Below are 27,412 nucleotides of genomic sequence, written 5' to 3'. Positions count from 1 at the left end.
CTCCCACCAGTGGAAACATCCTCTCGACATCCACTCTATCCAGGCCATTCATTATTCTGTAAGTTCCAATGAGGTCCCCCCTCAACCTTCTAAACTCCAGCGAGGAGGCCCAGTGCTGTCATACGCTCATCATACAGAACATTAACCCACTCATTGGTAGGGAGAATGGGAAGACCATTACTACATGGAACATGATGAGATGAGAGGAGGACTACAGGAATCTGTGATTGGGTATAAATACATTTTCAAAGTTTTGATACAGGTTCATAAGATCATGGGGTTCACTTCAGGTTGGAAGGAGGTGAAAAGTAGGCACATTTGTCCCTAATAATATTTCCTAAGAGCTTAAAGGAGGGAGGAAGAATCTTTTGGCGTTTGGAAGAGGTATTTGCTAACAGATTCTGCAGCTGCTTACATTTGGTAGAGGATTTATTTCAATGGAAGGTTTACAGCTCTATGGAAGAAGGACAAGAATAAGGTTATTGTCGGTGAACGAGGTCAGTGTTGAGATTTTGGACAGGCTTCTTCCTATCGAGCCCTCACACAAGATTAGAAGCTGTTCGGCCAGAGCTGAACACACTTCTCGGCTCCTGCACACAATGGTGTCTGTCTTGTTGCTTCTTGTACGTGGTGGTGGAAAGATTGGTGGAAACATGGCCGCGACGTGAAGGCTCTTTCCTTGACCCCTTGGACGAGCTAAAACTAGATGAAAAGGACAAGAAGGTCAACTTGTGCTTAAAGTGGATAAATCACATGGTCCAGGTTTCTATGCTGCAAATCTAAACTAAACTAACTGTACCTTAAGAAGGTCTGAAGAAGGGTTTCGGCCCGAAACGTCGCCTATTTCCTTCGCTCCATAGATGTTGCTGCACCCGCTGAGTTTCTCCAGCATTTTTGTGTACCTTCACTGTACCTTAATTGGTTAAGTGGCAATAAACACGAACATGAACTTGAACTTAAACTAAACAAAGCTAAGAGTCCAGTGTGGACAGATGGATTTCCCATTGTGTATCAGTCTCTGGTGCTTTGACAGAACACTATGCCTGTGAGCTGCTGCCTCCCACTAGAGGGGGCGGATGAGCAGCGTGGAACACACCACAAACCTCCTGTTTCACTAGTGCTGCAACCAGGAAGGACCAAGATTGAACGATCCAGCATGGAAACAGGCCCTTCGGCCCACCAAGTCCATGCCGACCATCCATCACCCATTCACACTAGTTCCATGTTATCCCACTTTCACATCCACTTCCAACACACCAGGGGAAACCTACAGAGGGCCAATTAACCTACATACCCACGGTATCCTCCCAATGGGGTGTGGGAGGAAACTGGAGCACCCGGAGAAAACTGACGCGGTCACAGGGAGAACACGTGAACTCTGCACAGACAGCACCCAAGGTCAGGTTCGAACCCGGGTTTCTGGCGCTGTGAGGCAGCGATGAATCCATATTCCTCTTGATACCCCCATTTGTCTCCTCTCCTTGCCTTCTTCCTCTCCTTTACACTCTCCACTGCATAAGGTAGAGAGACGGTTTAGTTTATTTCTTCCTCTCCATTACACTCTCCACTGCGTAAGGTAGAGAGATGGTTTAGTTTATTTTATAGATACAATGTGGAAACAGACCCTTCGGCCCACCGAGTTCGCTTTTGACCGCCGGGAGAACATACAAACTCCGTACAGACAGCACCCATAGTCAGGATCGAACCCAGGATCCCTGATGGACCAGTGCAAATGGTTGCTTGATGGTCGACATGAACTTGGCCGAATAGTGCAAGGCCTGGATAGACGGAGTTTGTACGTGGGGAGAGAAAGGTGGAGAGAGTAATGGGAATTTATCTAAAGTTGGAGAATTCAATATTCATATCACTGGTTTGTCAGCTATTGGTGCTGTTCCTCCAGTTTGCCTGTAGCCTGCCTCTGTCAATGGAGGGGGCCCAGGACACAAAGGTCTGTGTGGGAATGGGAAAGAGAGTTAAAATAGGTAGCAACCAGATCCAGCAGGCCTTGGTGAACCAAATAGTTGCATGAAATTACTGAGCATAGAAACATAGAAATATAGAAAATAGGTGCAGGAGTTGGCCATTCAGCGCTTCGAGCCACCACCGCCATTCAATATGATGATGGCTGATCATCCACAATCGGTACCCCATTCCTGTTTTCTCCCAATATCCCTTGATTCCGTTAGCCCTAAGAACTAAATCTAACTCTCTTGAAATCATCCAGTGAACCGGCTTCCCCTGTCTTCTGTGGCAGAGAATTCCAAGCATTCACAACTCTCTGGGTGAAAAAGTTTTTCCTCATCTCAGTCCTAAATGGCCTAACCCTTATTCTTAAACTGTGACCCCTGGTTCTGGACTTGCCCAACATCGGGAACATTTTTCCTGTATCTAGCCTGTCCAATCCCTTAAGAATGTTTCTACACAATACCCTCTCATCCTTCTAAATTCTAGTGAATATAAGCCCAGTCGATCCATTCTTTCATCATATGTCAGTCCTGCCATCCCAGGAATTAACCTGGTGAACCAACGCTGCACTCACTCAATGGCAAGAATGAGCACTCGGCCTTAGTGGGACGACAGATGGCACAATGGGCTAAGTGTTCGGCTGGCAACCGGAAGGTAGCCGGTTCGAATCCCGCTTGGAGTGCATACTGTCGTTGTGTCCTTGGGCAAGACACTTCACCCACCTTTGCCTGTGTGTGAATGTGTGTGAGTGATTGGTGGTGGTCGGAGGGGCCGTAGTCGCAGATTGGCAGCCACGCTTCCGTCAGTCTGCCCCAGGGCAGCTGTGGCTACAGAAGTAGCTTACCACCACCGAGTGTGACTGAGGAGTGAATGAATAATGCGATGTAAAGCGCCTTGAGTATTAGAAAGGCACTATATAAATCCCATCCATTATTATTATTAGTGCAAAACACAAGAACCAGATTGCCTAGTTGTTATGTGCATGGTTTTAAAGTGTTAATGACTCCAGGGTGTCAATGGGCAGCACTTTAGATTTCCCTCGCATGTAGCACTGCTTCAGGTAATTCTTCCCAAACCCTGACCTAGGGATAATTTCATTACCAAGTAACGTGTATTGCTATGTCTGAAAAAAAGAGACAGATTTGATGTGCGTAACGTAGCTACGAGCATTATAACGTTAAATAGGAAGTGAAAAGCAATTTGGAAGAAAAGCTATGGTAGTCAAAGATAAGTCCCAACAAAAATATTCTTTATAACACACAATGTACAGTATTCAGTATTGCACTTCATAACAGAAAAATAAATATGTACAAGTAATATGCTACAATTATTTTTGTTTAATTTATGCACAACTTTTCTTAAAAGGGTCACGAGGCATTAATGATTTGGAGAAAGTAAATGACGGGGTATTTCCCCGATTGCCCAGGATCCTAATCTGGGGAAAGACCAACTTAAAACAGCTGTATACACAAACATTATTGGACAATACATAAATGCACAAATATGAACAAACGGTAAGTATTTCCACTGCCTATAATACTGTTATTTATCCACAAATAAAAGCCTTCTCGCCGAACATTCATTCAATTATTTACCAACTGAGGTTCAGCAAACTTATTGTACTATTTTCTAATTTATGAAGTTCAATTTAAATATAATACACAGCACAATTATTTGTGTGACTTACATTTGCTAGATTAGTTTATAATTCTCTGCACATATTTTCCATACATTTATTAAGAATTGTATTTATTATGGAAACTGGCAACGAAACAATGGCTTTAGATTGACCCAACAGTTCCTGTCACGAATAGACACCAAAAGCTGGAGAAACTCAGCGGGTCAGACAGCATCTCTGGAGAAAAGGAAGAAGGGTCTCGCCCAAAACGTCACCTGTTCATTTTCTCTCCAGAGATGCTGTCTGACCCGCTGAGTTACTCCAGCTTTCGGTGTCCCATTTCAGTTTAAACTAACATCTGCAGTTCCTTGCTACTTATTTCATCTTTCACCTTTATTCCCTTCAGTAAGGTAAAGGCGAGATTGAAAATCACCGCATGGTATTGCTGTTCACCAAATATAAAACGCAGCTGTATATTTTTGAATCCTTGACTATTATTTGACATTAAGAAGGAATGCAAGGATAATTTGAGTCGCATTAAAAAAATCTCGACGTAAATTTTTATTATTAAATCAATGAAATCTTGTCAGACACATAGCATGAGTTATTGATAACATGCATGCGGCTACAGTGCTAATATTTCCTCTGTATTTTTAACCCATTTACAGGGCTATTCAGAGATTTAGAGAAATCTGGATAAATAGCAGAAATATTTATTTTGCTGCTATTTTATATTGCAATTTGCATTTCACATTTGATTTAACTGATCAGGAAAATATTCTGTCATCTTAATTGCAGCCAAACATGAATTGTAATAAATCTCAGAAGACTCTGCATTAGTCATTGTTTGGTGGAAACACAAGGGCTGGGAAGGGTGATTTGAAATATGGAACATAAAGTTGGAATATGATTCAGTTAATGATATCAGTTTACTCAGATCCATTCTTAGATAAGAAGAATAGCAACATACAGTACACTGTGGAGACAGACCAGCACAGCAACTGGCCCTTCTGCTCCATGCTGAACATGCTGCCAAAGTAAACAAATCGCTTCTGCCTACATGTGATCCATATCATTCATTTCCTGCATATCTCCCACTCAGCCCACAAGGTGGCGCCAGCAATGGCTGCCTCGCCAACAGTCTGTCTGTCCTTTCTTCTGTTTCGTTATTTTAAGTCCGTGTTAAAGAGTATGTTTTAGTGTTCTCTGGTTTGTTTTAAGTGTGGGGGGTGGGGGGTGGAGGGCATAATTTTATTTTTGCAATCGCTTACCTTGCCGGAGATGCGATTGTTTTCCGGATCGTATCACCGGTCGCTCTGCGGCCGAACATCATGGAGATGGAGGCCTTGCTCGAGACTGACTTTGAGCCCCACCGCGGGGCCATGGACTTGCCATCGGAGCCTGCGATCCCTTGCCTGGGATCGACGCTCCAACTGCGGCCTGCGGATTCCAACATCGAGAAGCTCGCAGTCTCGGGTAGAGACTGATGTCGGGAAGCTCCAAGCCGCATGAAGTTCGACCAGCCCCGACCCGGGGTCCGATCGCCCGGCGCGGGGGGGGGCTGAGATCCCCCCTGATGCGGGAGCTTGATCGCCCCGATGTGGGAAGGTTCCAGGCAAAATACAACCTCACCAAGGAAGAGCGATCAAAGATAGGGCAACACAGTGGCTGAGTTACAGCTGCCTCACAGCACCAGAGGCCCGGGTTCCATCCTGACTACGGGTGCTGTCTGTACGGAGTTTGTACGTTCTCCCTGTGACCACGTGGGTTTTCTCCAGGTGCTCCGGTTTCCTCCAACAATCCAAAGGCAGGTTTGTAGGTTTATTGACTTGGGAAAAAAAGGTAAATTGTCCCTAGTGTGTGTAGGATAGTGAATGTGAATGGGCGATCGCTGGTCGGCATGGACTCAGTTGGCTGGAGGACCTGTTTCCACGCTGTATCTCTAAACTATAAACAAAAAGACTAAACTAAACCTAGAGAACTATTTGGCTGTGCCTGACTCTCCACCACAGAGACAGCGATCGCCAGAGAACAGAGTTTACAAACATAAAACATAGACAATAGGTGCAGGAGTAGGCCATTCAGCCCTTTGAGCCAGCAGCGCCATTCAATGTGATCATGGCTGATCATCCAGAATCAGGTTCACCTGCACCTCCTCCAACCTCATCTACTGCTTCCGCTGTTCCAGGTGTCAACTTCTCTACATCGGCGAGACCAAGCGCAGGCTCGGCGATCGTTTCACTGAACACCTCCGCACAGTCCGCTTTAACCTACCTGATCTCCCAATTGCTCAACTCCCCCTCCCATTCCCATCTGACCTTCCTGTCCTGGGCCTCCTCCATTGCCAGAGTGAGGCCCAGCGCAAATTTGAGGAACAGCATCTCATATTTCGCTTGGGTAGTTTATACCCCAGCGGTATGAACATTGACTTCTCTAACTTCAGATAGCCCTTGCTTTCTCTCTCCGTCCCCTTCCCCTTCCCAGTTTTCCCACTAATCTTACTGCCCCCGCCTACATTCTATCTTTGTCCCGCCCCCTCCCCTGACATTAGTCTGAAGGGTTTTGTCCCAAAACGTCACCCATTCATTCTCTCCAGGGATGCTGCCTCACCCGCTGAGTTACTCCAGAATTTTGTGTCTACCTTCGATTTAAACCAGCATCTGAAGTTCTTTCTTACACATCCACAATCAGTACCCCTGTTCCTGCTTTCTCCCCATATACCTTGATTCCCTTAGCCCGAAGAGCTATATCTAACTCTCTCTTGAAAACATCCAGTGAATTGGCCTCCACTGCCTTCTGTGGCAGAGAATTCCACAGATTCACAACTCTCTGGGTGAAGAAATGTTTCCTCATCTGAGTCCTAAATGGCCAACCCCTTATTCTTAAACTGTGCGACCCCTGGTTCTGGACTCCCCCAACATGGGGAACATTTTTCCTGCATCTAGTCTGACCAATGGGCCATGTTTAATGGGCCATGTCCAATGGGCTGTGTTTAATGGGCCATGCCCTTGGCTTCAGGGGAAGGAACAACATTTAGCGAATGAAATGAGATGAAATTGAAGCAAACGGAATGAAAAGGCTCTGGGCTGAGCTCGCACATTATAAATAAGTGAAACCTGAGCTTTTATGTGAGTTCATTACTCATCGAGATGTCACAAGAAACCAGCTTTCGTGTTATTTTGAGGGGAGAAGTTTCATGTGACCAGCTCCAAATGCAAGTTCAATGTTTAGAGTTACACGATTTATTTCCAAGTGACCTCGGAATGATATCACTGAAAGAAATATATGTGTTCAATCAATCCACTGTACAGTACTTATTGCTTTTTCAAACACTATGTAAATAACCATATAACCATATAACAATTACAGCATGGAAACAGGCCATCTCGACCCTTCTAGTCCGTGCCGAACACGTATTCTCCCCTAGTCCCATATACCTGCGCTCAGACCATAACCCTCTATTCCTTTCCCGTCCATATAACTATCCAATTTATTTTTAAATGATAAAAACGAACCTGCCTCCACCACCTTCACTGGAAGCTCATTCCACACAGCCACCACTCTCTGAGTAAAGAAGTTCCCCCTCATGTTACCCCTAAACTTCTGTCCCTTAATTCTCAAGTCATGTCCCCTTGTTTGAATCTTCCCTACTCTCAGTGGGAAAAGCTTATCCACGTCAACTCTGTCTATCCCTCTCATCATTTTCAAGTCCCCCCTTAACCTTCTGCGCTCCAAAGAATAAAGCCCTAACTTGTTCAACCTTTCTCTGTAACTTAGTTGCTGAAACCCAGGCAACATTCTAGTAAATCTCCTCTGTACTCTCTCTATTTTGTTGACATCCTTCCTATAATTAGGCGACCAAAATTGTACACCATACTCCAGAATATTCGATTTTTCTTATTTTTTACATGATTTTTATAATCAGTGAAATCAAATCATTTTTAACCGCTGTATTGCTGCTGGACAGCTTCACCGGAAATGTCAGATACGGAGGCAGGCTGAAATTTAACAGCTATTTACTGCCATCGTTTTTTTTAAATGTGCTGACACAGCATTCTGGCACATTTGGATTCTGCCCGACGCCAGTCCGTGCAGTGAACTGTACCTGCTATTGTAAAGGTGAGGCATCAATTCTCAGCACTCATTTTGGTTTAAAAGAGCCACAATTAAGGGCCTGTCCCACTTACGCGACTTTTTCAGCGACTGCCGGCACTCCTCAGTCGCCCAAAGAGTCGTAGCGTCTTTCTGGTCGCCGCTGGATTTTCAACATGCCGACCTATGACGGGTGCCGGCAGTCGCCGAAAAAGCCGCGGAAGTGGGACAGGCCCTTTAAGAGTTTTAGTTTAGATTATTAGCACCTACAGTGAAAAGCTTTTTGTTGCGTGCTACTCAGCCAGCAGAAAGACTATATATGATTATAATCGAGCCGTCCACAATGTACAGATACAGGATAAAGGGAATAACGTTTAGTGCAAGGTAAAGTCCGATGAAGGACTGAGGGCCTCCAATGAGGTAGATGGGAGGTCAGCACCACACACTAGTTGATGGTGGCGAGGTTAAGGACACAAAGTTCTGGAATAACTCAGCAGGTCAGGCAGCATCTGTGGAGCATATCTGGTACATTCTCCAGAGATGCTGCCTGACCTGCCGTGTTACTCCAGCACTTTGTGTCCTTTTGTGTTCATGGATGTGGTTGGGTGGAGGGCATGTTTCCACGCTGTCTAACTCTGTGACTCCATTGTATTAAAAATCAAAGAGTGATCTGTGAGATTGTCCTTACAATATTTTCCCAGTTTTCCTGCAGCTAACCTTGTATCATTTTATAATTAAGTTGAATAAAGTAATCCAATGTATTCACACTGCTAATGTTTGCTGATGTGCTAACTCTGTTATTGATTAGTACGGGTGTCAGGGAAGGCAGGAGAATGGAGTTAGGAGGGAGAGATAGATCAGCCATGATTGAATGGTAGAGTAGACTTGATGTGCTGAATGGCCTAATTCTGATGCTAGAACTGATGAACTAATACTTGTATGGCAGCATAGGCTGGGTTGGCCTGTAACACATGGACCATTGCCTGCATTTGCTTCAAATCATGTCACCACACTCAGAGAGCAGTCCTGAACTACTATCATTGTAGACCCATGCGCTATCCTTGATTGGACTCTGCAGGCTTCACCTTGCACTAAACACTATTTCCTTATCATGTATCTATACACTGTAAATGGCTCGATTGTAATCATGTGTTGTCTTTCTGCTGACTGGTTAGCATGCAACAAAAACTTTTCACTGTACCTCGGTACATGTGACAATAAACTACACTGTAAATATGGGGTTGATTTTGCAGATAGGCCTTGCTTGGTTCAAAGTAGCTGGCATGATGGCTGTCTACAAGTTAAAAATCTAAATGACGGAATACTTTATTCTCATGATTGGCTGCAAATTCAGATAAAAACATAATCTGGAATATCAGATGTGAAAGATTTGGATTCAACACAATGATGAAGGATGAGCAACTCACCTGGATTGCCAGTCCACCCTTGCCTCCAAGGCTACCTGTACGTTTAGAAGATGTTTTGTCTGCAGCTTGCAGTACATATTTCACTCCCCAGCCTCGGTGCTGCCACCTAAACACTTATCTTTGGTGATGGAGAATACATAGGCACAACAAGTCCACGTTAGAGTCTAAAAGATAGAACACTTGAGCAGTTCTTTCTCTGAGAATCGGCTGCTACATATTTTACCGATACAATGAAGAGCATTTCTGTACAAGCAGATTTACAACATAAGTAACACCTCCTCTGGGATCTGTAGTCTCCAGGTTCCACTGCATTCTGTTCAACGACAGGGGGCTGGCTGTGTATACATCGGTCCAGAGTCTAATGATGCAGCGAGCAGCCGTGTGTGTGAACTAATGCAGCCTGCAGGACTTGCAGCATCGGTGTTTGTAGGTGTTCAGGTGGCACAGCATCAGACGCTGCACCAGTGCACAATAACGCATCGTGTCGCTGCACTCTCCGTCCGCAGCTGAAACAACACGTGCAGATCTCAAGTTGTGGCCGGGCGAGGGGGAGAGAGAGTGGAGGGACGAGCGAGAGAGGGGGGCCATCAGTGGGAGTGGAGGGGGGCTGTGGGAGAGAGAGGGGGGGGGCTGTGGGAGAGGGAGAGGGAGAGGGGGAGGCATGGGAGAGAGGGGGACCGTTTAGAGAGAGAGAGGGGCTGTCGGAGAGAGAGAGAGTGGGGGGAGGGGCGTGGGAGAGAGAGAGGCCATGTGGTGGTAAAGTATCGGCCAATCGATCAATAACTGACGTGGTCAGGTGAAGATGGAAAACTTATCCACTACTACATTCACCACATTGTTACTCACACGAGAAAACTGCACCCTTACGATCATCATTAATTATCTGGTTATGCCATAAGACACAGGAGCAGAATTAGACCATCGGCCCATCAAGTCTACTCCGCCATTCAAGCATGGCTGATCGATCTTTCCCTCTCAACCCCATTCTCCTGACTTCACCCCATAACCTCTGACACCCGCACTAATCAAGAACACGTCAACCTCTGCTTTAAAGATACCCCAAGAGTCGGCCTCCACAGTCGAGTGTGGCAATGAATTCCACAGATTCACCGTCCCCCGGTTAAAGAAATCCCTCCGAAAGAAATTGAATTTTTTCCTGCATCATATTTGAAGATAAACTTTCTATCTGTCTTATAAAAGTTTGTTTAGTTTAATTTAGAGACACAACGTGGAAACAGGCCCTTCGACCAGCGATCCCTGCACATTAACACGATCCTACAGCCACTAGGGACATTTTTTACATTTACCAATTAACCTGCAAACCTGCACGTCTTTGGAGTGCGGGAGGAAACCGGAGCACCCGGAGAAAACCCATGTGGTCCGCTGTGAGGTAACGCTACTTACTGTCACAGCTGGTGATGTTGCAATGTTGCCATGTGATGGGGCGTTGCTGCCACCCACAGTGTTGGTTGGGCACTGCCCTGTGGTGTTTGTTGTGGACACAGGTGACCCGCCGGGACTGGAAACCACTGCCACAGGTGGCTGCACACTGCCTCCACGGGCCCGCTCTCCACTGCACATCACACCTCTCCGACGTACACCGTCTGGCTGTAGCTGGCCTGGGGGGGGGGGGGGGGGGTACAAACGCTGTTACTCACTGTGGGCAAAGGCAGGTGATGGTTTGGGAGTTCCGTCCAGTTTAGTTTATTGCCACGTGTACCGAGGTACAGTGAAAAGCTTTTTGTTGCGTGCTAACCAGTCAGCAGAAAGACAATACATGATTCCCGATTTTGGGCGAGTCCAGAACCACGGGTCACAGTTTAAGTATAAGGGGTCGGTCATTTGGGATTGAGATGAGGAAAAACATTTTCACCCAGGGAGTTGTGAATCTGTGGAATTCTCTGTCACAGAAGGCAGTGGAGGCCAATTGACTGGATGTTTTCAAGAGAGAGTTAGATATAGCTCTTAGGGCTAACAGAATCAAGAGATATGGGGAGAAAGTAGGAACGGGGTACTGATTTTGGATGATCAGCCATGATCATATTGAATGGCAGTGCTGGCTCGAAGGGCCAAATGGCCTACTCCTGCACCTATTTTCTATGTTTCTATTACATCAGTGCCATTTACAGTGCATAGATACATGATAAAAGATTATTGTTTAGTGCAAGGTAAAGGCAGCAAAGTCCGGTCGAGGATACTCCGAGGGCGACCAAAGAGGTAGTGGTAGGATGGTTGTGGTAGGATGGTTCAGTTGCCTGATAACAGCTGGGAAGAAACTGTCCCTGAATCCAGAGGTGCGCATTTTCACACTTTTATACCTTTTTTCCCGATGGGAGAGGGGAGAAGAGGGAGTGGCCAGGGTGTGGCATCCTTGATGATGCTGCTGGCCTTGCCGAGGCAGCGTGAGGTGTAGATGGAGTCGATGGAAGGGAGGTTGGTTTGTGTGACCGTCTGGCCTGCATTCACAATTTGCTGCTTTGACCTTTGTGAAGTTTACAAAAGGAAAATGTACAGAAGCATAGAATATGATCCTTACACACCAGCAGAAATTTCAGGGCAATGGTTGGTGGGAATATTCTTGGGCTTTCTCCCTTGCATGAAAAAAAATATCTGTCCTATTTGTTTACCATAAAGTGAAGAAGTCTGACCAAAATATCTGACCGGAAGTCCCACAACTTTATACAAATACAATACAGGTATAAATACCTTGTGCTTTACACAGACGCCACATTCATGAAAGCACCGCATCATGCATAAATTAAACATATTTGGCCGACACTGCCAGGTGTAGGTTTGAGTGTGTTATTCCCAATATACAAGGGTGTAAATCAAAGATCAGGCACATTATTTCAAAAACGCATAAATCAAACAGGCTTAAAACACGAGGGGCCTGGAGATACGATGTACTTACTCATTCATGGTGAATCCATGGCCCTGACACTGACCCCTAAACCACAGTGTGAAATCCCCAGCATGTGTTTGACACAGCCAGAACAACTGCTAGCTTATCGCTGAGACTTCAAACTCGTTATTTACAGTACTTGGCTGAGTATCAGTCAACATCATTTGTACTTAACTTTTAGGATATGTCTAATTTCAAATAATTATCATTGTAGGTTAAGGTGAGGGGGGAACGATAAGAACCTGAGAGGCAACCTTTTTAAACAGAGGGTGGTGGGTGTGTGGAACAAGCTGCCAGAGGAGGTAGTTGAGGCTGGGACTATCACAAAATTTAAAAAACATTTGGACAGGTACATGGATAGGACAGGTTTGGAGGGATATGGACCAGATGCGGGCAGGTAGGACTAGTGTAGCTAGGACATGTGTGGGCATGTTGGGCCGAAGGGCCTGTTTCCACACTGTATCATTCTGTGACTCTAAATGTTGATATCCTTATTTAACTTAAAGGAAAATGTTTCAGTCAATTCAAAACTGATTATCAGTGACATACTAAACGCACACTTGACAAATAGCTTTTGCTTCACCGATGTTGAAATTTTAATAGAATCATAATCATAGAGTGATACAGCGTGGAAACAGGCCCTTCAGCCCAACTTGCCCACACCGGCCAACATGTCCCAGCTACACTAGTCCCACCTGCCTGCGTTTGGCCCGTATTATCACCAGGCAGTGTGTCGCAGTCTGTGATGGTATTTCCCCCAATACCTCTCTGTTTTCTCACAGGTAGACTTTGCAGCTAAAGTTCCATTTGTATAGCGACACGCCACTTGTCGGTGCTGGACAGCGACCTTATCCCCCACACAGCGGCCCGAACACTGTCATAGAAACAAAGAGTAAAGAGTCGCCAACATTTAAACATACTCAAACACTCCCTAGCCCACAAAATGAAAATATTCTGGAGTTTGTTACGGAACATTAAATGTATATTTAGGGCAGCACGGTGGCACAGCGGTAGAGTTGCTGCCTTACAGCGCCAGAGACCCAGGTTCGATCCCGACTACGGGTGCTGTCTGTACGGAGTTTGTACGTTCTCCCCGTGACCTGCGTGGGCTTTCTCTGAGATCTTTGGCTTCCTCCCCCACTCCAAAGACGTACAGGTCTGTAGGTGATTTGGCCCTAGTGTGTAGGATGGGATAACATAGAACTAGTGTGAATGGTTGATCGATGATTAGCGTGGTCTGTCCATCACTGAACCAACCGTAAATCTGGAATGCATTAAAATCAATTATTGATTTTAAAAGGAGAGTTTTTTGTGTGTTTGGACAGAGATTTATTGTTGAATAGCAGTGTAGGTTTGAGACTTGTACAATGTGGAGGTGTGAAAGTTACAGGATGAGTTGGTCCAGAAGGAGTCGGGGGATATTCAGGAAGCAAATGTTGTTGAATGATGGAGTATGAATATGGAACGATGAAATATGGGTGGTGCAGCGGTAGAGTTGCTGCCTTACAGTGCTGGATCCTGGCCACTTAGTCCTGTGACATAGCCCAGTGTCTCCTGAAAGTCTGTGTAGTAATTTGGGCCAATTCGGTCTCGGCAGACGAGCCACGCCAACGGCAAGACTAAAATTGCAGTATTTTCAGAAATAAAATGAGACTAAATGTGTACTAAATAGCATTGAGCAAGTCCGTGGTAATGGATGCCCGTTACGTAATGGTGAACATTGATGTCAGATTGAATAGTTGGCATCAATTTAATGCCCGATCACCAGGTTTTTGCGTCCAACACTGTAAATGTTATAAACACCCCCTTACGGTTTGTCTGGCTGTGGAATGATGGAGCTCCAATGTGGGACTGGGACATCACTGCTGCCTAAAGGCCAAGTGCTCATCAGGTGGGAACAGGAACTCACATCACTTTTCCCAGAAATGTGCGGGGCAGGACATGGCACGTAACGCGATACAGCGTCAGTAACATCACAGGGGAGTTGTGTTACTCTCCCCTCAACCCCCATAAATAATGCTCTTGTACCCAGGCCAACAGCTGTTCCATCACAGCTCATACAACCATGCACAGTCTCATCTGTCGTGTGAAACACCACTCAACACTTCCAATTTAAATTCAGCTTGGGGGAAAACAAAGGTTTATTTCATTACTGATGATTGCTTCCATCTTAATCAACTCTGCTGATATGTTTAAGTGTGTGGGAAGGAACTGCAGATGCTGGTTTACACTGAAGATAGACACAAAAAGCTGGAGTAACTCAGTGGGACAGGCAGCATCTCTGGCGAGATGGGATGGGTGACCCTTCTTCAGACTCAGTGATATGTTGAACTTTGGGCAACAGTAACTCCAAATGGACATTAGTGGATCAAATGCTTGTCAGAATCATTTGCCTTCAGGAAAAGAGGGCAATTGTTTTAGACTATTTCAAACCTAACTTACAATTAGAAGTTTGATTGATCAGTAGTAATGCTTGTAAAAGGTTCACAACACTAAAAATGGTTGAGGAATAAACTTCCTTTCATGCGCTGGGGTTGAATACGGACCTTAGTGTTGCCCAGAATGTAACGTCATCTGATAACTGAACCCATTGAGTTTCCCAGCAGTTAATGAAACAGAAGCATTATCATTCAGCTTCTGACTATCATTCAGACATGCTGAGCTCCCCAGGCAATGCTCAGTTGCATCTTGCCTAGACAGAATGAAAGGGCGCTCTTTTAGAAAGGAGGTGAAGAAGAACTTCTTTAGTCAGAGGCTAGTTAATCTGTGGAACTCATTGCCACTGAGGGCTGTGGAGGCAAAGTCAGTGGATATTTTTACGGCATTGACAATTTTTTTATTAGAACGGGTGGCAAGGGTAATGGGGAGAAGGCAGGAAAATGGGATTAGGAGGCAGAGATCAGCCATGATTGAATAGTGGAGTAGACTCGATGGGCCGAATGGCCTAATTCTACTCCTATAACTTGTGAACTTGTGAGAGTGGGGATGATAATCTCTGTGGTATTGAACTCTTGGTTACATGTCAGCCGCGGAACACCAGAAATCTACAACGCTGAATCTGTATCGAACCTGAGACACAACTAAACATGATGTCGAAAATGCAGTTGGTTTTAAGTTCGAGTGAGTTTGCTATCACTTTGCAATAACTGTTTACATATCTGTAGGGAGGAACTGCAGGTGCTGGTTTACACCGAAGACAGACACAAAATGCTGGAGTAACTCAGCGAGACAGGCAGCATCTCTGGAGAGAAAGAATGGGTGACGTTTTGGGTTGAGACCCTTCTTCAGACTGGAGACCCAAAACGTCACCCATTCCTTCTATCCAGAGATGCTGCCTGTCTCGCTGAGTTACTCCAGCATTTTGTGTCTATGCTTACATATCGGTTGTGCTGCTGGAAGTAAGAATTTCATTGTTCTAAATTCCATTGTCCTGTTTTTAATTTATTATGACAATAAATCTCTCCCCCTCTCACTCTCCCCCTCCCCCTCAAACTTCTGTAAACTTTTTAGGCTTGTTTTTCTTTTTTAAATTACGTAATTTTCCTGAAAACATCACAGAAAAAACCCTGAGGAACAGGTTCCAGCTCTTTCATTCTTTATCTGTGTTAAAGAGCATCGATTAAGTAAGTAAGTAAGTTCATTGGCCTAGTATTCACATACAACGAATTTGCCTTGGTGCTACGCCCACAAGTAACAACATGACATACAGTGACAGTTATGAATGACTCAGAAAACACTAAACATTAATAATAATAATAAGACATTAATGATAAAACACCATTGATCAAGCAGGTGAACCAACAAAATACCAGATCAAAGTGATGCTTTTAATGGTGGACAGGTTTACCTCTCCCCAGGCCGACCTCTTCCACTGGCCACAGGGCAGCAGTAAACACTCCACCTCACTGGCTGGGCGATCCTCTTCTGCACAGACAGATGGAGGCACAATGGTCACAGTGCCGCTGGCCATGACCTGCTCACATCTCACTCTGAGACGCCGCACCCCTTTACCGCACGGGACCGAACACTCGGTCACTGAGGTGGTCACCCATCTGCAGGGACAGAATTAGTTCAAACAAGTTAATCTTCACGTCAACACTACTGGAAATGGACAGGAGGCGGGACGCACGCCTTTTCATCTCTGCCCCTCCTCCATCCATTTGCCAATCAACCTCCCTCACCTGTCAGGGGTTGTGGGGAGAAGGCAGGAGAATGGGGATGAGAGGGAGAGATAGATCAGCCATGATTGAATGGTGGAGTAGACTTATAGACAATAGACAATAGGTGCAGGAGTAGGCCATTCGGCCCTTCGAGCCAACACCGCCATTCAATGTGATCATGGCTGATCATCCCCAATCAGTACCCCGTTCCTGCCTTCTCCCCATATCCCTTGACTCCGCTATCTTTAAAAGCTCTATCTAACTCTCTCTTGAAAACACCCAGCGAATTGGCCACCACTGCCTTCTGAGGCAGAGAATTCCACAGATTCACAACTCTCTGGGTGAAAAAGTTTTTCCTCATCTCCATTCTAAATGGCCTACCCCTTATTCTTAAACTGACTTCATGGACAGAATTCTGTTCCTATAACCTGTGATACAAGTACCTGTATCTGCCCATCACTTGCCCAGCTTGACCATGCTCCTACATGTTCATAACACAAATAAAAGACAGTAACACCATTTCTGACTTACCGTCATTTAGCAAATCACATAAAGTTAAATAATACAGACAATATTAGCCTATTAGAAATGTTTAAATAGGAGAAAAATTACTGGAGGTTAATTTTATTTGTTAAAAAGTAACATGTATGATCATGATTTGTATTAAAATCTCGACCATTGCTTCAGCCATTACGACATGCAACGCATGATTAGATATTCATTGGACTGATTCCCTCAGCCATTAATTTGCCAAACAGTCTCCTTGTTGCCACGCACACATAATTGTAAAGAACGTGCCAATCATTGAGTACCAAGATCCATTTCACTCTCCTATGAGATGCCTGACTCGTAGCGTTCTGCATTATTCATTGCGTCTCTCCCATCCACTGAGCAGCTGTGTTTTGCATGGCTCAGTGATAGCACAAATCACAACGTGTGGCTTCAGGCACCGCGATCAAGACTCGCGTGCATTACTTTGGCCGACGAGGCTGGCGCAGGTTTGAGGAGGCGCTGATTGAAGCAGGAAGTGGCTTTTGTCTGGAGCGTTACCCTGATGTTCTGTCACCCAGGTGGGCAAGGAAAGTTCCTTGTGTGTTAATTGGGGCAAGGGGACGGCACGGTGAGGCAGCGGCAGAGCCGGAGACCCCGGTTCGATCCCGGCCACGGGTGCTGTCTGTATGGAATTTGTACGTTCTCCCCGTGTCTGCTTGGGTTTTCACCGAGATCTTTGTTTTCCTCCCACGCTCCAAAGATGTACAGGTATGTAGGTGAATTGGCTTGGTGTATGTGTAAATTGTCCCTAGTGTGTGTAGGATAATGTTAATCTGTGCGGGGATCGCTGGTCAGTGCGGACTCGGTGGGCCAAAGGGTTTGTTTCCGCGCTGTATCTCCAAACTAAACTAAAAACTGCCGCCGCTCTTTATGTGGTGACTCTTTGCATACCTTGGCTATGCAAAACAAAGAATATCACTGTGACTTGTCACATGTAACAATAAAGAATCAATCGTACATTTATTCAGGTGGGCAAGAAAAGTTTCAGGCAATCATTTGGACAAAGAGGCACAAGGAATTGCAGAAGCTCCAGTAAAATGCAAACTGCTGGAGGAACTCAGAGGGTCAGGCAGTGCCTGTGGAGAGAAGAAATCTGACCTGAAATGTCTTCTGTCCATTCCTTCCACAGATACTGCCGGATCTGCTGAGTTCATCCAGCAGTTTGTGTTTTGTGGACTGAGATAGTGAGAGCTCTGCCTGGTGTCCAGTCTAACCGACTAGTACCATTGGTTGACTAGACACTGGACTTCCATGTCAGTGAGACACAAGTTCAGATCCAACATGGCAACAATGCATCTCTAATATTCTTCACTTCAATAAAGTGAAGAATTTCTAATAATGAAACTAGTGATTTAGTAGAAATTCTTCAGTTACATTTGTTAATATATTTGCTTCAAAATTGCTGGTATCTTCTGGTAACACTGATAATGGGTGTTCTCAACCAGTTCTGTTTAGTTAATTATTGCCACATGTTTAGTTTAGTTCAGTTTAGAGATATAGCGCAGTAACAGGCCCTTCAACACACCGAGTCCATGCCGACCAGCGACCCCCACACACAAACACTATCCTACACACACCAGGGACAATTTACACTTACACCAAGCCAATTAACCTACAAACCTGCACATCTTTGGAGTGTGGGAGGAAACCGAAGATCTCGGAGAAAACCCATGCGGTCACGGGGAGAACGTACAAACTCTGTACAGACAGCACCTGTAGTCAGGATCGAACCTGGGTCTCCGGTGCTGCAAGCTCTGTAAGGCAGCAACTCTACCGCTGCGCCACCGTGTCACAGAGGTAGAGTGAAAAGCTTATGTTACGTCCTATCCAGTCAAAGAAAAGACTATACATGAATGCAATCAAGCCACCCGCTGGTCACACGTGGTATTGAGGGCAACATCTAGTGCAAGATATAACATTGAAGTGGGACAAAGTCCGTATAAAGGTAGTTCAAAGGTCTCCAATAAGGTCGGTGGGAGGTCAGGAATAATACTGTGTAAAAATAATAATGTAGTTTCACAAATCAGGCAATTGTTTGAGATTGCAGTTAAACAGTTGACATGTTGATTTGACTTTACATTTGGTAATTAGTTGCAGTCTGGGACAATGAAACTGAGAAGACCAATCGCTCCTCTTGCTCTGTGGCCAAGTTGGCAGCTGGACAATCACTGGCTGGGATGGAGATTGTGTAACAGCTTCTTATTCTTCACTCTTTTCAAGAGATTTGACATAAGAGGCAGTCCGGATTGTGGCGTGTAGTTATCAGTCTTTGACTCGGATCCATTGTGCGGTTGTGCAGGACATTTGCTGCTTTCGTGCTGAGTTGGGTCACCAGTTGATGTGATAACCCAGACCAATGGGCGGGAGACGGCTGGCTACACAATAAGGGTTTAGAGAGACTAGCAACCTGTGCCCTGTGGTTAGTGTGTAGGAAGGAACTGCAGATGCTGGTTTAAACTGCGGCTGCTGGTTTAAACTGCGACAGACACAAAATGTCGGAGTAACTCAGCGGGACAGGCAGCATCTCTTGAGAGAAGGAATGACCCGAAACTTCACCCATTCCTTCTCTCCAGAGATGCTGCCTGACCCGCTGAGTTACTCCAGCATTTTGTGTCTATCCTCAGGGTTAATAGTTGGTCAGCGTTCCAAGTTTTCAAGATGTTGAGCTTTTTATTTTGCACGTCTGATTGCTGGTCTCCATTGAAACATTTGGTTTCCATTCTGGAATGTTGGGAGACGGGAATAATTTTCTAACAAACATAAAACGAGGTTCTGGACCTAACCCTTCCCAAAATGAGTGGGAGCTTGGGTAAAGCAGAAACATATTTTTGCAATCTTCCACTACTCCCCGAAGTCCATCCGCTAATCCCGCAGTTTGGATAAGATCTTGGATCTTTGATGAACTGACAATAGAGTCTTTTCACATTTGACTTATGCTTCACAGTTTTTTTGATTGCCTGATGTTTTTCATTTATCAAGACATCTTTGCTTTTTGGCTGATGTAAAAATCAGAACTCAGAGCCAACCTCTAGTTGAATTCAGCTATGTAACAATAAATGTAATCATCTTGTCTTATAGATGCACGCAAGCTTTCTTGTGGAGCATGGGACGTCCAAGAACCTCCAGCACAAATCCGTTTTGTTTTCCTCTGCTTATTGACCATTTTGCTGCGTTAAAGCCGTTACTATAAAATGCAAGTGCTCATTCTGAAAAGAACAGTTCACATTAGACAGGTATGTGTAGGAAGGAACTGCAGATGCTGGATAAAACAAAAAATAGACACAAAATGATGGTAGACAAAAATGCTGGAGAAACTCAGCGGGTGAGGCAGCATCTATGGAGCGAAGGAATAGGTGATGTTTCGGGTCGAGACCCTTCTTCAGACTTCAAGTCTGAAGAGGGGTCTCTCCAGAGATGCTGCCTGTCCCGCTGAGTTGCTCCAGCTTTTTGTGTCTGTTCTAGAAGAGAACATCAGGTGAACAAGATCTGGCTCAATAAATATAACAATACTTAAGATATTCTAAGTTGGCTGCTTTCCCCAGGCAGTGCGAAGGGTGGATAGAGTCAATGTTTGTCTGCAGTCTGGTCTGGGTGAGGGAGTCTGGTCTGGGTGATGGAGTCTGGTCTGGGTGAGGGAGTCTGGTCTGGGTGAGAGAGTCTGGTCTGGGTGAGGGAGTCTGGTCTGGGTGAGGGAGTCTGGTCTGGGTGAGGGAGTCTGGTCTGGGTGAGGGAGTCTGGCCTGGGTGAGGGAGTCTGGTCTTGGTGAGGGAGTCTGGTCTGGGTGAGGGAGTCTGGTCTGGGTGAGGGAGTCTGGTCTGGGTGAGGGAGTCTGGTCTGGGTGAGGGAGTCTGGTCTGTGTGAGGGAGACAATGGTAGCCTGGAATCTGCTTTGTGTGATGGACTGGAATACATCCACAACTCATAGCATGACGTTATGAGTTTCACTTCCAATTTGATTTCCCTAGCATGTTAGAAAGCACCTGTACTGTTGTTATTCACATTGGGGGCTCTACACGTTTGAAGGTTGCTTTGGAAGGCTTAAGTTTGGGTTAGAATCTGAGGCTGACTGCAGCTGGAGCTGAGATGATTACACCAGGCCAGCATGAAGGCACACATTGTACAAGAACCACCAGGGGCATGTAAAGGAATGCTGACAATTTAACGTTCTCAATTAGTGCTGCAACAGACATTCAGAACAAAATACACATGGGTGAAATTAAAATTAAGTGTTGGACTTAAGGACTGCGTGACAGCAGAGAATAGTTTTACACAGGTCGCCCATCGTATTCCAACTGGAAGAAATCTGTCAATTGTTTTTTAAAGAAATATATTTAAGGTGAGAGGGGAAAGATTTAATAGGAATCTAAGAGCAACTGTTTTACACAAAGGGTGGTAGGTGTATGAGACGAGCTGCTGGAGGAGGTAGTTGAGTTCGGTACTATCACAAAGTATAAAAAACATTTGGACAGGTACATGGATAGGACAGGTGTAGAGGGCCAAATGTAGGCAGATGGGACTAATGTAGATGGGACATGTTGGTCGGTGTGGGCACATTGGGCTGAAGGGCCCGTCATCACTCTAAGACTGAGACATTTACTAAAAGAAGCAATTCGTTCCATCCAAAACCTGATGTTGTTTAGCAGATAGTCCAGATTTCTGTGCATGTTGTAAAGCAATATGTTATCTCCTCATTATGTCGGAACTAATTCATCAATGTCAGTACTATAATCCATGGTCTTGCCTGGGGCTGTGTAACGGTGCCAATTTGTAACATGCTCCTCCCGCTACAATGAAGTCCACATAAGCATTGTTGACAGCTATGAATGTTTGCTACACTTTGTCCTCCACTTCACACATCTGCACACTACACATTGCAACCTTTAATGTTGCCTGATTTAATCATTTATCATTAGTAATCAAAGCTGTCCAACAGTTGTTATATGTGTAAGTTGAGAGGAGTGCTTAAGTTATTGGACATCGCAAATGTAAACAATACCAAGGACTTTAATATGGATTACAAAGGGATACATTCTGGGCAAGTTTGAAACACACAAAGCCAACGTGCATGGAGATAAGAAAGTACAGATGCTGGGATCTTGAGCAAAACTCAAAGTGCTGGAGCAGCAGCTGTAGAGGGCGTGGACAGTCACTGGTTTGGGTTGGAAGCCTTCCTCAGACCAAGGCTAAATGTTACATTTTATATATGAAGACCATTTACATAATATAAAGACATGGCTAATCAGTGCGGGGAGGGAAGTTGAAGACAGAGGTGCAGACAACAACTTTGTTGAGTGGTGTGGGCTGAATCACCTGCTGCTCAACGCCAACAAGACTAGAGGACTTTAGCAGGAGAGGAACACTCCTGTCCCCTGTCCCCATCAAGGGTGTGAATGTGCAGTTTACCAAGGACAGTAAACTGGACTGGTCCAGGAACGCTGAGGCACTGTATAAGAAGGGACAGAGCCATCTGTACTTTCTGAGGAAGCTCAGCTCTTTCAACGTCTACAGTAAAATGCTGTAGTTGTTCTATCAATTGGCAGGAGAATGGGATTTAGAGGGAGAGATAGATCAGCCATACTTGAATGGCGGAGTAAACAGAGTCATAGAGTGATACAGTGCGGAAACAGGCCCTTCAGCCCAACTTGCCTACACTGGCCAACATGTCCCAGCTACACTAGTCCCACCTGCCTGCATATGGTCCATATCCCTCCAAACCTGTCCTATCCATGCACCTGTCTAACTGTCTCTTAAATGTTGGGATAGTCCCAGCCTCAACTACCTCCTCTGGCAGCTTGTTCCATACACCCACCACCCTCTGTGTGAAGACGTTATCCCTCAGATTCCCATTTAAATCTTTTCCCCTTCACTAGATGGGTTAGATGGCCTAATTCTGCTCCTGGAACTTATGAACCTAAAAAGTGGTTGATATTCTCATCTTACCTGACAGGGCAGTCCAGTATGCTGCATGGTTCAATGACTATAGGGGGTTTTGGAAGTTCGTAGCACGCTGACTCATTCACCTCTAGTCCCCTTGTGTTCACACAGAGCATCTTCTTGTAGCGAGTTCCATTGTTCCCGCAAGTCACTGAACAGGTAGACCAGTCACTGGCGACCCACATCACACCTGTTCACAAAAACAAGCATGCACTCTGGTCAGAACATTCAAACATTTGTAACAATGTTCATTGTTATTAGTATCCATGCATAGCATTACATTGATATTTTAATTTATTTAATATTTATACGTTGCGACATTCTGCTATTAGAGATACAGCACGGAAACAGGCCCTTTGGCCCACTGGGTCCGTGCCGACTAGCAATCCCCGCACATTAACACTATCCTACCATTTGTTTTCCATTCGAATGTAGATGAGGAGGAAGCTCTTCAGTCAGCGGGTGGTGAATCTGTGCAATTCATTGCCACAGACGGCGGTGGAGGCCAAGTCTTTGGGTATTTTTAAAGTGAAGATTGACAGGTTCTTGATTTAGTACGGGTGTCAGAGGTTATGGCGAGAGGCAGGAGGATGGGGTTGAGAGGGAAAAATAGATCAGCCATGGTTGAATGGCAGAACAGACTCGATGGGCTTAATGGCCTAATTAGAGTCATATAGCATGGAAACAGGCCTTTTGGTTCAACTTGCCCACACCAGCCAAGATGTCCCAGCTAGTCCCACCTGCCTGTGTTTGGCCCATATCCCTCCAAACTTGCCCTTCTGCTCCTATGTCTTAAGGTCTTGTGATACTTGTCCACTTTCAAACCAATGTCATTGAAAATCACATTTCACCCAGAGAAAGATTTGTAGGCAGGAACTGCAGACGTCGGTTTAAACTGAAGATAGACACAAATAAGCTGGAGTAACTCAGCGGGACGGGCAGCAGAGAAGGAATGGGTGATGTTTCGGGTCTGAAGAAGGGTCTCGACCCGAATGGTCACCCATTCCTTCTCTCCAGGGACGCTGCCTGTCCCGCTGAGTTACTCCAGCATTCTGTGTCTCCCCAGAGAAAGATAATCTATTCTCAATGAAGTATCACGGAAAAAAGATGTTATGCGTTTACATTTCTCGGAGGACGTACAACAAATGAGGAACACAAGCATAAATAAGACTGAGTAGCTGTGGTTTTATGGGCCAGGATGCCAATGCTTATGAATTGGAGCTTGTTGGCTTTGTGTTGAATAATATACTACTCACTGTGGCTGCTCCTGCCTCCAGTGTGGTCGTTAAGTGTGATGTGGATTTATTTATGCTCAAACTCCCTGTTTGCAACAAATTTTCACAGAACAAGGTGAAATCTAGCCAGTTACAGCTGTGGAAAATATCCGCCTGGGTGCTGGAATAACAGAGTGTGGATGAAATCTTTGACAGGCCGTAAAATACATAGGCAGGGAAAGTGCTGAAACACTCCAGTCAAAGGATAATGAGTTTAACAGGAGTCAGAAGTCCATCCCCCAACCTGTTGCTCATCTCAACCCATCCTCATCTTAAAGCTTCACTATTCATCCAGCATCTAGTCTGGCCTTACTGATTTTGCCGTAATGATTAGTGTCGGAAGGAACTGCAGATGCTGGTTTACACCGAAGATGGACACAAAATGCTGCAGTCCAAAGAAGGATCTCGACCTGAAACGTCACCCATTCCTTCTCCCCAGAGACGCTGCCTGTCCTACTGAGTTACTCCAGCATTTTGTGATTGTTCTTTGGTTAAAAATTGGAAAAAAGGACCATAAGGCACGTGAGCAGAATTCTACAGGAACACCTCTGCACGACCATAAACTAGTTTGTTTTTTCAGATTGTGTTTTGCACCCACGTCTTGTTGTTTTTGTCCTGTCTTTTGTCCTTTTATCATCTTGCTGACTTTGACATGTAATTTAAGTATAATTTATGTTTTACTGCGTGTTTCCTGGATCTATCTGCCTGTGAACGTGGCAGATACATGGCTCCGTGGATAGATCAAGTTTGGAGGGATAGGAGCCAAACGCGGGCAGGTGGGATTAGTGTAGCTGGGACAGGTCGGTCGGTTTGGGCAAGTTGGGCCAAAGGGCCTGTTTCCACACTGCATCACTCTGCGACTCTATGAAGCTTCTGCAAGTAAGATTTTCATTGTGTCTGTACCTCAATACCCTTTGTATTAGTAAATTGCTTTGAACTGCTCTGAATTTCCAGAGTGTATTGCAGACCTGGGAACTTCACATTAATGATCCCAGAGACAAGAAAAGAAGGGCGGCCACGGTGGTGCAGTGGTAGAGTTGCTGCCTTACAGCGAATGCAGCGCCGGAGACCCAGGTTCGATCCTGACTATGGGTGCTGTCTGTACGGAGTTTGTACGTTCTCCCTGTGACCTGAGTGGGTATTTTTCAAGATCTTCAGTTTCACTCCAAAGGCGTACAGGTTTGCAGGTTAATTGGCTTGGTAAAATGTTAAAAATTTTAAAAAAATTGTCCCTAGTGGGTGTAGGATAGTGTTATTGTGTGGGATCGCTGGTCGGCGTGGACCCAGTGAGGGGAGTGCCTGTTTCCGCGCTGTATCTCTAAACTAAACGAAACTAAACTCAACTAACATTTAATGAATTGGAAATCCAGAATTATATTTGTGACTGATGGGCACAAATAAGCAGGAACGTTAGGGAGTAGTTACGTTAAATAAAAGACCATCTGATGACCCTGACATTTATTGTTGTAGTGACAGATTCTCAGGCCTTTCATTGTTCAGACGTTCCTGTTGCAATGTGCAACGGTCTCTGCTCTTCCAGCACTCTCCCACACTAATGCTGCTCCAATTAAAAATGGTGAATGATACCAAACAACAAGTGAATAAATTCTTAGCCTACCTACAAAGCTCACATTCACATAAGCAGAGACTGTCCGAATATTATTGGCAGCCTGACATTTGTATCGTCCCGTCAACCTCTCCAATGCCATTCTCACTTCGAGGACCTGTCCTCTGGCTAGGATTTTGTATTCAAGTCCTGAGATGCTGTGGATAGATTGATTCTTGAAATACCACGTGATGACCATTTTGTCTTTGGCAACTGTTGGGCAGCCTGGAAAATAATAAGATGCACAGGTTTTAGACCAGAAATAAGAAACCTACAATAATAACAGCCCTCATTCTAAAAATAAAACTGCAATAATTATACTACAAAGATTCTTTGTGAAATTTAATTGCGTTTACGTTAGACCAACAAAGTAAAACATTGATATTATGGACCACAAATGATTTACGGCAAGTTAGATGTGCATCCAATGTTGTAGTGAGGAATTGGTAGATTGCAGCACAAGTTTACAACTAACTCTTCACCAGATGTGACTTCTTGCAAAACAATTCTGTTTGGTACCAAAAATGTGAAAGAAGGAACTGCAGATGCTGGGTTAAGTCGAAGATAGACACAGAGTGCTGGAGGAACTCAACGGGTCAGGCAGCATCTCTGGAGAACATGGATAGGTGACGTTTCACAGAGTGCTGGAGTAACTCAGCGGGTCAGGCAGCATCTATGGAGCTAAGGAAATAGGCAACGTTTCGGGCCGAAACCCTTCTGGATTTCGGCCCGAAACGTTGCCTATTTCCAGAAGGATTTCGGCCCGAAACGTTGCCTATTTCCTTAGCTCCATAGATGCTGCTGCACCATAACTCAACGGGTCAGGCAGCATCTCTGGGGAACATGGATAGGTGACGTTTCACAGAGTGCTGGAGTAACTCAGCGGGTCAGGTAGCATCTCTGGAGAAAGAAATGGGTCTGCAAAATATTTTTGCAAATATCTGTGCTCTTGGTTGATTTATGTAATGAATTTGTATCACACTTGGCTGTTTACATTTTACCATGGACTGGCATTTTTACTGTCAAGAATTAGAGGCTACATGCGTGGTCAAGGATGATCAATGCAACGGTACAGGAAAGAACATTCTCTTATCAGATATTGAGTCACACAGCACAGAAACAGGCCCTTCGGCCCAACTTGCCCATGCAGACCAAGGTGCCCCATCCTCACTAGTCCCACCTGTCTGCATTTGGCCCATATCCCTCTAAACCTTTCCTATCCACGTACCTGTCCACAAATGCCTTTTAAATGTTGTTATAGTTTCTGCTTCAACTACCTCCTCTGGCAACTCGTTCCGTATAGAGTGTCAGGGGCTATGGGGAGAAGGCAGGAGAATGGGGTTGAGAGGGAAAGATAGATCAGCCGTGATTGAATGGCGGAGTAGACTTGATGGGCTGAGTGAACTAATTCTGCTCCTAGAATTTCTGAACTTCTGAACTTCTACCCACCACCCTCTGTGTGAACTCAGCACCCTCTGTGTTAGTCCTCAGCACGTTACCTGAACAGAGGGTCATTAAAACAACACACAAGCGATTCTAAGTGAGGAGCTGCCTATGGAAATAAGGTGAGTCATGCATCATATAAAAACTCTCAGAAACACAGTGGCATGGTTCTTTTCAAACTTGCTGAAGTCGAATAATAGAATTTCCCCGTGGTGGTTTCCACACAGCGAGCCAAACGGACGACAAATATTGGTGTGAGTAATCTTACCAACCGTTTGGCAACATCTGGTAACAACATCTCCACAGAATTATAATCAAGCCTTAATATTCACCATGCTAATGAAACACAGTATTGTTTCACATACTTCACTGATATCGGCTACAAGCCAAGATTCGCAATATTATTCACGGGAAGAATCTCTGACTTCGCTCAGAAGGC

General features: G+C 45.1%; 1 protein-coding gene across 1 annotated transcript in view; it reads right to left on the bottom strand.

The window, feature by feature from the left end:
* Positions 1-7,988: 7,988 nt before the first annotated feature.
* The window catches only part of LOC116991698 (ADAMTS-like protein 3), a 272,285-nt gene continuing 252,861 nt past the window's right edge, over positions 7,989-27,412 (bottom strand). Inside the window, exons 26-31 of the mRNA XM_033050541.1 lie at positions 25,543-25,755; positions 22,657-22,840; positions 15,852-16,056; positions 12,769-12,878; positions 10,507-10,721; positions 7,989-9,608 (exon numbers count right to left, since the gene is read on the bottom strand). Of these exons, the coding sequence (XP_032906432.1) occupies positions 9,493-9,608; positions 10,507-10,721; positions 12,769-12,878; positions 15,852-16,056; positions 22,657-22,840; positions 25,543-25,755 (1,043 nt within the window). The 3' untranslated portion in view covers positions 7,989-9,492. The remainder of the gene's footprint in view (positions 9,609-10,506; positions 10,722-12,768; positions 12,879-15,851; positions 16,057-22,656; positions 22,841-25,542; positions 25,756-27,412) is intronic.

Source organism: Amblyraja radiata, chromosome 34, assembly GCF_010909765.2.
Source record: "Amblyraja radiata isolate CabotCenter1 chromosome 34, sAmbRad1.1.pri, whole genome shotgun sequence".
NCBI lineage: Eukaryota > Metazoa > Chordata > Chondrichthyes > Rajiformes > Rajidae > Amblyraja > Amblyraja radiata.
This window is presented reverse-complemented; position numbering and strand designations above follow the sequence as displayed.